The following is a 12,240-nucleotide window of genomic DNA, read 5'->3' as shown; positions in this document are numbered from 1 at the left end:
GGTCCATTTTTTGATATCTCGTGACGGTGTGGCGGACGACCCCTTTCGTCTTGAACATTCGGAAAAGACGTATTTTTCAATAATATTCAGCCTGAATTGGCAATGACTTGAAAATTTTGTGTCGATTTCATGGCGTACCCACAATTCCGAAAAACACGTATTTTTCTTCGTAAAAGAACAAAAATAGTCTTAAAACCTCTGTCATTTTTCGTTACTGGGTTACAGGGACTAAAATTATGTCCTAGGACAATGTTTCACATAAATCGAAGAGGTTTGGGGCAACTTTTTCCGATTTTTTGTGAGTTGGCAGAGAGTGACCCCTACAATACTCTTGTCATCACTTAATAGAGCAGTTCCAGCCCAAAACATGAATGTTTAGGTACTTTTTTTCTCGACCCTCTCCGATTTCAATGAGTAGACATGTTATCCTACGCTTATATAAGCCAAATCTGTGTATATAGAGTCAGTTTGACTTGATAATGACGTTTTAGAAGGGCGTAAGTGTTTTAAATATTTTTTTTTGTAATTTAAAAATTACTGTATCTCGAAGCCATTGCATCGTATCAAAAAGTGGTCAAAGACATACTTGTAGGAAATTTGACGGGCTTCCCGAAAAAATACACTGAAAGATAAAAACACGCCACTTCTATAAGATTTTTTGATTTTCAAGTTTAAAAGTCAATTTTGCAGGTGAGCCCGCGATTCTTTTTTCGTTCAATTGTTTTGTGAAAATAGACTAAGATGTTACAAAAAGACTCACAAAAAATGCAGGATGGAGCAACCCACCCAAAAAATACAAAAATCATTTTCTGGAACTGTAACAGCGGTTTCAAAAATAAAAATGTTGAAAAAATAGGTTTTTTGTGGTTTTTGGCAATTTCCATATGGCTTCATCCATAAAATACGTCACGCTGAAATCAGCCAAAATTTACCCCCCCTCCCCCCCTTTGTCACGCTTTTCTTATACTTACAAAACGCAATGTCACACTTGCTCAGACCCCCCCTCCCCACCTAGAGCGTGACATACTTTATGGATGACGCCTATGACAGACTTGATTTTTCAGTCTCGTAAATATTTTTACCGGAAAGCTCGTCCAATTTCCCATAAGTTTGTCTTTGACAGCATTTCAATTGGATATATGGGCTTACTGATATGAGCTTTATTACATTGCTCATAACTGAAAATAGAATAGGGGAAGGTGGGGCAAGACGACCATATGATGCAAGAGGAACAATGGCTCGTACAGCTGTATTTGTTTACAATTTTGATTATTTCCAGTATGAGGATTTGTTGCCAGCAATGCAATTAGCTGATTCCACTAGCACAGAACCGCCAAAACGACGTAAACGCTACGGGGCATAAGATTGAATGAAGTTTTTTTTTTCAAAACTGTTGTTTTCTTATAATATTTGGAAAGTAAAGCCTAGGGTTCGTTTTAAGACTCATTTTATCAAAATGCTATTTTTCCTAGATCAGTAGTGTCCCTACCAATGACTTGCACCTATTACAAAGTATGATTTAACTTTTGGTTATTTTTGTTGAGAGCTTTTAAAAAATCTTGTTCAGGTGGGGCAAGTGTACCATATGGATTTTTAGTATGGAGAAAATTACGAATTGCTGCAACAACGAACTTTATTGAGAAATAAATACATAAAAGTACTTAAAAATTGATAAACAATTGTTTAAAAAAATCCATACAAAATATAGTGATATTATGAAAATTTAGTATTTATTATCAAAGCAATTTATTTTTCGTAAAAATGATCAAGTTTTTAGTTAAATATAATTGTTTAACGAAACGTTTCAAATATATTCTAATCCGATGAATTTAAGTGATAACAGTTCAATTGTTAACAAATTATCATGTTGTTTCATGCATTGTTCCTCTTGCCCCAAAGGGTTGTTCGTCTTGACCCACTAGTTGAGTAAAGCATACGGAAAATAAAAAAAAATAAAATCATTTTTTTTTTACATTAAAAAACAGGATTTTTAAAAACTTGTTGTAACACCGACTTGTTAAGACCTGGAACAAGATGATTATAAAAAAATCCGAAAGATTTTTTAACGTTTTTAATGGGTTGTAACGAGCATTCCCTTAGCTTGTTACACTTGCCCCACTTTTCCCTAGTTTTTCAGTGTGGTAGAAACCTGGATAGTAAGTAAGCTTATGTAAATATTAAAACGAGCCAAAATGAAAAACTGTCAAAGGCCAACTTATGGGAAATTGGACGAGCTTTCCGGTAAACATATTTTCGACACTAAAAAATCAAGTCTGTCACATAGAATTGCCAAAAACCATCAAAAAACCTTTTTTTCAACATTTTGATTTTTAAAACCGCTGTAACTTCACAAGAATTGGACTTAGGACAATGGTCAATATGGAGACTTTTGTGTAAAATTGTCTGGAGAATCGACTCTCGTGTTCGGTTCATGAAAATTTTGATGTTTAGAGCACTTTTCAAAAAAACAGTTTCAGTAAATAATTTTTATATTTTTTTATGTAATTTGCTCCATCCTGAGCAATTCTCTACGAAATCGGTCTTTTTTCTTAAATTTTAATTTATGTATTTTTTAATCCGACTGAAACTTTTTTGGTGCCTTTGGTATGCCCAAAGAAGCCATTTTGCATCATTAGTTTGCCCATTAAATTTTCCATACAAATTTGGCAGCTGGCCATGCAAAAATTATGTATTAAAATTCAAAAATTTGTATCTTTTGAAGGAATTTTTTGATCGATTTGAAATCTTCGGCAAAGTTGTAGGTATGGATATGGACTACACTGAAAAAAATGATACACGGTAAAAAAATCATTTTCATTTTCAAAAAAGTCACCTAAAAATGGATTTAACTTGAAAACGGTGCACTTTATCAAAATTTCACTGAAGTACTTTTTGATTGCAAATTTGATTTTACATCGAAAAATGAAATGTTTGCGACCAATTTTTAGATTTTCGGAAAAATCAGTATTGAATAAAAAATTCATAACTCGGTCAAAGATTTTTTGCTCATTCTGGAAATTTCTGAAAAGTTGGCATTTAATGTCCTCTAAAACATATCAAAAAATAAAAAAAAATAAAAATAGTGTTTTTTTGCAAATCAAGTTTAAGTAACAAAAAGTTAAATAATAAATCACCAATTTTTTTTTCATCGTGTATCATTTTTTTCAGTGTAGTCCATATCCATACCTACAACTTTATCGAAAACACCCAACTGGTCAAAAAATTCCTTCAAAAGATACAGTTTTTTGAATTTTCATACATCATTTTTGTATGGCCAGCTGCCAAATTTGTATGAAAAATTATATGGAGAATCTAATGATGCAAAATGGGCACCAAAAAAGTTTCAGTCGGATTAAAAAATACAAAAAAAAAATCGAATGACTGAAATCTGAGAGAACTGCTCCCTGCATTTTTCGTGAGTCTTATTGTAACACTTTAGGCTATTATCACAATAATTTTGAACGAAAAAAAAATCCTGGGCTCACCTTAAAATTTGACTTTTAAACTGAAAAATCAATAAATCTCGTAGAAATGGCGTGTTTTTTCTTTCCGTGTATTGTTTTCAGAAATCCAGTCAAGTTTCCTAAAAGGTGTCTTTGATCACTTTTTGATATGATGCAACGGCTTTGAGATACAGCAATGTTAAAATTACGAAATACAAAAATATTTATAACACTTACGTCCTTCTCTAATGTCATTATCGAGTAAAACTGGCTCTATATATACAAAAATGGCTTATATAAGCGTAGGATAACATGTCTACAATGTTTCATTTAAATCAGAAAGGGTCGGTTACAACCGATTCCCTATTTGACATGGAATTGCTCAATTTTTTTTTCAATTCTCCACGTTAATTTGAACATTAATTTAAATGCGTTACAAAAATATATGTATGTATACAGTATATATGTTTACAGTCCAGACTCGATTGTTCGAATGCCTTGAAAAATTTCAATTCGGATAATCGAAACACAAAAAGAAAATCGTTGTATTATTTTTTATTGTCAAGCTTTAGTCATTGACTACGCTAATGTGAATTAGAATTTGTAAATTCAAGGTGATGAAATATTGAAAAAATGCATTTTCTTTTTTTATAGGCTATCAACTCTTTAAATTTGACTAAAATGGGTCACAGAACTTTGATTTTTAAAGTACCGTCATCAGGGGGGGCATTGGGTCTGGGGGTGAAATTGGGTCATAAAAATTGCAGCAATTTCCCCCCCAGACCCAATGTCACCCGCGATAACGAAAAAAATACATTTTTTTTCATGATTCGATTATTTGAAGTCTTATACAAACCTTCGGACGATAAGTAACTTAAATAGCAAAACCCCTTTTTAAACTTGAATCGCTTCAAGAGCTTTTAAGAGCTTTCATTTTTTGGATATTTTAAGATAAGATCTTTTGAGCTTTAACAAAAGATATCAAATTCATTTGACATTGTACCATCGACAGAACAAAGCTCTCAGCTGCAACAAAGCATCGTCTGTTCGTGGGAACGACCTTGCTAAGTAGATAGTGCTATCAGAAATTATAAACATCTGTTTGGACTTTCGATTCATTGTAAATCGATCCCAAATTGTTCACAACTAACTAGAGGCTCCTCATATTTGAACAGAGAGTGCCACACCAGAATGAAGCCAATTTTCCCCCCACACCACAAACAAAACCGATACACATCCAATCAAATTCCTTTTCATTATGGATTGTTGCTTCCCACATATGTGCTCCATTCAATATTTACTACCGATATAGGTTTAGGATGGGTGTTGTCCGGCGTCGGCGGCGAGTGTGGTGCACAGCAGTGCATTGCCACACGCAATTTTTCTAAAATAGGTCAGTGACAGTATGATGACCGCTGGCACTGGGTGAAGTCGATGTCTGTCCTCCAGTCCAGTCAGTCGGTCGCTTCTTCTAAAACAAACACAACATTCCGTTCCAATGGGTTTAAATGTGGGTGACAAAATCATGAATGAGCTAGAGCACATTGCACCACCTAAGAGTAGTTAGCACAGATCAGAACGTAGAACTTAGTTTAGATCCAGCCTCAAATTGAATTGATCTCCGAGGTCAGCGACGATCGTCAAAACGGTTTTTCTTTTTCGTTTGGTGCCACGTTTAAAAAACAGGATGGGCGTTAATTAATTTAATTATCATACCGTTCTTGGAACTGTTACGGCTACTTTTTCAGAGCACAGGGCTAGTAAAATATTAATTGAAGTTATTTGCACCCGTGTTTTTTTGGGAACCATTTCTCAACATTCGAATAACTCATTTAAAAAGTAGTACCAACTTGAACAGATGTGACCTGTCGTAAAGAAAAATTAGACAAATTTGTTTTTGGTGGACATTATTTTTAAGAATTTAAAACATGATTCACTCTGTGTTGAAAAAAAACTCCTAGCTCTCATCCACCCCGGGATTCGAACTAACGACCTTTACATTGTGTTTGTTCAATGTTTTTTAATGATTGGTATTGGTTGATTTCTGGAATTTTAATATGTACACACCAATTTTTTTTTCGCTGAAATTCAGTAACGTTTAACTGAATTTTCATCTACTGTAATTTCAGTAAACGATTCAGTAATTTAGATTTTGCTGAATTCTCAGTTAACTGACAATTGTCACTTTGACCTTTGTGTCCTATCCCTCGCCTAGACCAAATCTGTCAGACCAAAGAGTAAAAAACAAACAATCTACACCGACAATCAAATAAGCAGTTAAGAGCCTTATTCGTCCACTTTAATTTTTGATCATGTTTTGGGTTTACACCTGAACAATCTTGAAATTATTCATGCGGATTTGTGATTCTTCTCGTTCCATCATTCCCTTGACTTTGACAGATAGTTTACTGAAATTTCAGTAAACGGGTTGTCAAAACAACTGATGTTTCAGCTAAAGAAACGTCAAGTTATTTTGCTGAAAATTCAGCAATTTTCTTGTGTAAGTTTGACGGATCATTCGCTAAAGATTCAGCAATCGTTGCTGGTATTTGAAATATCAAAATTTATTTTTGCTTGCCATTAAAAATGTTTAAGAGGCAGTTTTTGTAAATATTGCTCAGCTTGTTCTAGAGCTCGTATCGAGGTGCTCCGATTTGGATGAAACTTTCAGCGTTTGTTTGTCTATACATGAGATGAACTCATGTCAAATATGAGCCCTCTATGACAAAGGCAAGTGGGGTAAAACGGGCAATGAAGTTTGAGGTCCAAAAAACATAAAAAATCTTAAAATTGCTAGCATTCCCGTAAAACTTCATCAAATCCAACTCTCTTTTCCGAGGATTCCGAAGATGACAAAATTGAAACCAACAAGTGCCGATATGGAAGCCTACAGGGCAAAAACTAACCCTGTAAAATGTTTGTTATAGAAAAATCGAACAACTAGGGGGAAAACTGCGATTGGCCCAGAACTTAATACCGTAGGCTTATAGTCCATGAAATTCCCTAACTTTTGTCCTATAAGAGTATGGGTTTTGGAGGCTGTTGCAAAAAGATATTCGGGTTAAAAAAACCAATTTTTAACAGTAATTTGCAAAAGCTATGAGAAAAAGTCAAATCAATCCTGGATGTCTATAGCACATTTTGAAGTGCTTCAAAAGACCTTTCGAATGCATCTAAGAGAGTTGGAATTGATCAAGTTTTACGGAAATGCTAGCAATTTTAAGATTTTTTTTATGTTTTTTGGACCTCAAATTTTAAAGCCCGTTTTACCCCACTTCCCTTTGTCGTAGAGGGCTCATATTTGGCATGAGTTCATCTCATGTATAGACAAACAAACGCTGAAAGTTTATTCCAAATCGGAGCACCTCGATACGACCTCTAGAACAAACCGAGCAATATTTACAAAAACTGCCTCTTAATCCAAGTTTTTGGTACAATATTGATTGGATTCGATTAAAATAGATTAGAAGACCAACGGCCAAGCGGGGTAAGACGGCCACCCCACTGTTTTAATAAGTATACTAATGCATATTACTAAAATTTTTAGCAATACTGTTCCTCATGCTAAATAATACATATGGAGTCACCTTTGCCAAACATATTATTTGAAATAGTTTAAAAATAGCTCAAAATAAAGAAAATAATTTTTGAACATGAAACTGGATGTAATTTTCATGAATTACAACTTAGGAATTTTTGTTGGATAACAATTTGTTTTCCTGTCTTCAAATATTTTTCAATATTAAATTGAAGTTTTCTCTAGATTATGTCCCTTGGAAAAGTTAAAAAAAAATGCGATGAGCTTTTTGCAAAAATGTTTTAAAAAATGATTTATTTGGGGGCAAGTTGGCCACCTCCTCCGGGGGTAAGACGGCAAGTAAGACGGCCACCCGTAATTTGTAAATTTTATGTGATATAGGTTATATTTTTGACAGTTTTTTTTTACTATTATGACATATTTGTAGATAAGGAAAAGCATTTTCAATAAAACTATCCATTTTTAATCAAAATGCTGTTAACTACAGTTTCGACAACATTCTCTACTGTGATATAGCAAAACTCATTGAATAGTATGAAATATTATCAAAATTTTCATAATTTTCATTTGTTTACATAATTTTGATTTACTTATTCTAATCAAAATACACAAACTAATTATTTTGCATCAAATTGTGTTTGTTTTGCAGTAAAAGTTCACAGTTTTTCATAAAATGCTGTCGTAATAATATAAAATCCACTGAGTCAAAATATGAAATATTTTAAACAGCATTTTTCTTCACATTTGAATATTGACTTTTCAACCAAAATAGTGATGATGTTTAGAGAAGTCTGTTCAACCAACCATGTAGGTATTTGGGTGGATTTAGCAAAGTTATTAAGTTAATTTATAGCACTGACCGTCTTACCCCACATATGACCAACTAATTTATGGCATTTCTATAGTGGACTACTAGTAGAACAATATGTAAGTAATTTGAGATCAAAATTATCTGTTGTTTAAAATTTATTATACTTCTCACTTAGGGTGGCCGTCTTACCCCCATCTCCCCTAAGAAAATATTGTTAAACGTGTCTGATGGATGACAAACCTATACCTTAATTTGAAATTAATCAAAACTGCTTACACAAAAAAACCAACATCGTAAAACATTAAGAAGAGTTTTTTTCAGCTTACTTTGAATGTTGTGGACAGGTATATCGCCATCGCTTCCATAAAAGGACGCATGCTGTTTGAGGGCCAATACGCACCTCCCAAGAAAAATTGTCAAAAAATGCCTTTACGAACAGCAGAACAAAGGCTTCAGCCCGAAGCCCACCCCTCCCTGACTACGCGCCTGTCCAGACTGTTTAATTTAATTTCGTCAACTAATCCAATCCTGTATCTCCTTCCTTTTCCCTCAGATTGACCTGTACGTCGACACCGCCCGGCCCATCGTTGACAAGGTGCTCGAGGGCTACAACGGCACGATCCTGGCGTACGGCCAAACCGGCACCGGCAAAACGTACACCATGTCGGGCAACCCGGACTCGCCCCAAACCAAGGGCATCATCCCGAACACGTTCGCGCACATCTTCGGCCACATTGCTCGCGGCAAGGAAAACCAGAAGTTTTTGGTGCGCGTCAGTTATATGGAGATTTACAATGAGGAGGTGCGCGACTTGCTAGGGAAGGAGTTCAACAAGAGCCTGGAGGTGAAGGAACGGGCTGATATTGGGGTGTTTGTGAAGGATTTGAGCGGCTACGTGGTGCACAACGCGGACGATTTGGATAATATTATGAAGCTGGGGAATAAGAATAGGGTTGTTGGGGCTACCAAGATGAACTCTGAGTCGTCACGTTCGCATGCGATTTTTTCGATCACGATTGAGTCCAGCGAGACTGATGAAACTGGCAAGCAAAACGTCCGCATGGGCAAGCTGCAGCTGGTTGATTTGGCCGGTTCGGAGCGGCAAAGCAAGACTCAGTCATCTGGGCTGAGGTTGAAGGAGGCGACCAAGATTAATTTGTCGCTGTCGGTGCTGGGAAATGTGATTAGTGCGCTGGTTGACGGGAAATCGACCCACATTCCGTACCGCAACTCAAAGCTAACCCGGCTGCTGCAGGACTCGCTTGGAGGGAACAGCAAAACCGTGATGTGCGCCAGCGTCAGCCCGGCTGATTCGAACTACGTGGAGACGATTTCCACGCTGCGTTACGCTTGTCGTGCCAAGAGCATTCAGAATTTGGCCCACATCAACGATGAGCCGAAGGACGCCCTGCTGCGACACTTCCAGGAGGAAATCAAGGAACTCAAGCGACAGCTGGAGGAAGGCGTTTTCGCGAATGGGCTTGGAACTGATGAGGATGAAGAGGAAGAAGACGAGGTCGATGAGGTGGAGGAAATTGAGGACGATGACGAGGAGCAGGAAAAGGAAAAGTCCGAACGGAAGGAGAAGCACCGCCGGGAGAAGGCCAAGGAGAAGAAGGAGAAGGCCGACGCGGAGAAGGAGCTGATGGAGAAGAAGGCGATGGAGAACGAGCAGGAGATTAGCCGGGCAAAGTGGGTAGAGCTATAGCCATCCGTTCAATTATATTGTTATTCCCCTTTTTTAACGTTTCTACAGATCCGAGCAAGACCAACTGCGCGCCAAGCTCTCCTCGCTGGAGAACAAAATACTCGTCGGCGGCGAGAACCTGCTCGAGAAAGCCCAAGCCCAGGAGGTGCTGCTGGAGAAGTCGATCGCCGAGCTGGAACGTAGCACAAAAACCGAACGCGAGCTGGAGGAAACGCTGCAGAAGATCGAGGCCGAGCGCATCGACATCGAGGAACGGTACAGCTCGCTGCAGGAGGAGTGCGTTGGCAAGACCAAAAAGCTCCAGCGCGTCATGTCGATGCTGATGGGTATCAAGTCGGAGCTGGCCGACCAGCAGCAGGAGCAGCAGCGCGAAAAGGAAGGCATTTACGAGAACATTCGCAGCTTGTCGCGCGAGTTGGCCCTGTGCGAGCTCGTCATCAACTCATACATTCCCAAAGAGTATCAGGTAGGATCTAGAAAAGTGAACACGTTGATGTTCAAGTAACCCTCTCTGTTTTCCTCTTTCAGAACATGATTGAAAAGTTCACCCACTGGAACGAGGACATTGGCGAGTGGCAGCTCAAGTGCGTCGCCTACACCGGCAACAATATGCGCAAAAACGTGGCCGAACCCAAGGTCAACACCAAGGAGACGGATTTGATTGACCTGTCGCACGTCTATCTGAGCTACAACACGGACTCGGTGTCGGAGCCGGTGCTGGCCAAAACGGCCCGGCCGCGCACCTCCGGGATAGCGCGCCCAACGACGGCCAGGAAATACTACTAAATGAAAATGTCGCGCACTGCGGCGGCTTTCGGAACGCACAGCTATTCGTTCACAGCTTGAAAGGAGGCTTATTTTTTGCTCACTCAAAATGCACTTTGTATTTGTTGTACATTTGTTGCTGAATAGGTTAAGTCTGCTTGCACCCGGCTTTCGCCCAATTTATCACAATAAAATCTCTCTCTATTTACATTCAAAATATGTGCAATAAAAAATATATTTAAAACTGCAGTGAAAAATATATTTAAAACTTTCTCATGCGATCATTTAATCAACGATTGACAGGCACAAGGAATTGTGAAGGAAACATAACACTTTGAATATCGATAAACTTTGTCGTTGCTTTCCACCAAATTTGTCTAAAATAAGTATTTTTTCTGTTTTGTTTTGTTTTGTCTTTGTTTAACTTTATGTAACACGCACGCTAACAACACTAGTCAACAGTGAACAGTGGTTTAAATATTTACTTACACAAGCATAACGTAGGAATAATTAGTAAAAGGTGAAGAAAAAAAAACTCAGCAGGATACATTTTTTTCTAAGCACATAAAGATACTCACACCTGATATTTGTATGGATATTGTGTGTAGAAAACAAAAGAAACAAATAAATAAAGTCACGTCGTTCAGCACAACTGTTTCCTTGTTTGACATTCCTGTTTTATTCACTTTGATCCTGAGGAGTTGCAGGCCAAGGATTGATACCTAAGAGCATGCAATGGCATTGACCTTGTTGCGTGCTCTTCGGTTGACGTCCACGTAAGGAACATCCTGGAAGGAGCGCAATTAACTACATCCGTAGTTCTGTTAGATCATCCGAATTATCTTGATCAGAACAGTATAGCTCTGGTTCCTTGCGAGTGTCCTATTTTCTTACCTCCACGTTGGCTTGGTTTTCATGATGACCTAGCTGGTGGCCTGTGGAAACGGATCGTAAACCTTTGGCCACCGCGGGTCAGAGTCGAGACGGCTAAAAGAAAGGGGCGCGACAATGTGGGAAAGGGAAGTAGTTTGTGATTGTAGACGGTATTGTTTTGATTCGCAGTATGTTGAGTCAACTGCTGTGGATGTACCTGAAACATCGCACAACGGCACCTATCTTCTATTTTTATTTTGCTCTACTCATTCTCAATTCCTAAAAATATACTTTTCCTTAATGTACTAGTGATATCAAGTCTATTTATCATTTGTCTAATCTTTTTTGATTTTATTGCGAATTTATTTATTTGAATAATTCTTTATCTGTCCTATAAATTATCATTACTATAATCTAAGCTTGTTTTGTATCTCTATTTATTAACTATTGTCTAATTTTACATCTAATACATCTAGCATCTCATTTTTTTTATTCTTTTAAATACGCTCATCATTCTCTTACTATTGATTCTTGATTTTTATGAAATAAATTCTCTTTTACTGTCTATTGTTTTCAATCTTCACCCTTTTTTCAAACTAGTGAGATTTGAGCCCTTACTCAATTTTTAATGGTTAAAGGATTAACACAAATATTACTATTGTATTTTTGGTAAACTTTTATAACATGCTTAGGACCAAAAATTGTAACAAAACACCGCGACAAAAGAAAAAGCAACATATAAACACGACTCAACACTAGGAAAGATTTCAGGAGAAAACAATACACAGTAAAATAACAATTAGTTTTTGAATTCAATCTAAAATAAAACAGTTTTTGCTTTAATGAAAGTTGATAGGCACACTATAAATGGTTAGGCGCTTATACTTACATCAAACCCTACTTAATGTACCACCCCCGGCCGAGTTAAAATGCGTATCCGGAAAAGAAGGTGTGCATGCCTGGCACGAACACTCAAAGCGTGTTCTAGCGTGCTGCTCGTACTGACTCAGAGCAAGGGTGAGATGTAGGTGTAAGGGCAGTGCGTGTTCGTCGGGAACCTGGTGCATAAGATCGGTCAAGGCCCGTTCTTACACTGTAAATT

At 37.4% G+C, this 12,240-nt stretch overlaps 1 protein-coding gene across 1 annotated transcript in view; it reads left to right on the top strand.

Annotated features, from left to right (window-relative positions):
• Positions 1-10,917, top strand: part of LOC6032732 (kinesin-like protein KIF3A) — a 47,814-nt gene extending 36,897 nt beyond the window's left edge. Inside the window, exons 3-5 of the mRNA XM_038260121.1 lie at positions 8,346-9,484; positions 9,549-9,966; positions 10,029-10,917. Coding sequence (XP_038116049.1) covers positions 8,346-9,484; positions 9,549-9,966; positions 10,029-10,286 — 1,815 coding nt within the window. The 3' untranslated portion in view covers positions 10,287-10,917. The remainder of the gene's footprint in view (positions 1-8,345; positions 9,485-9,548; positions 9,967-10,028) is intronic.
• The last annotated feature ends 1,323 nt before the right edge of the window (positions 10,918-12,240 follow it).

Source organism: Culex quinquefasciatus, chromosome 3 (genome assembly GCF_015732765.1).
Source record: "Culex quinquefasciatus strain JHB chromosome 3, VPISU_Cqui_1.0_pri_paternal, whole genome shotgun sequence".
Lineage (NCBI taxonomy): Eukaryota > Metazoa > Arthropoda > Insecta > Diptera > Culicidae > Culex > Culex quinquefasciatus.
The sequence above is the reverse complement of the archived record's forward strand: the minus strand, read 5'-3'. Positions and strand labels throughout refer to the sequence as shown.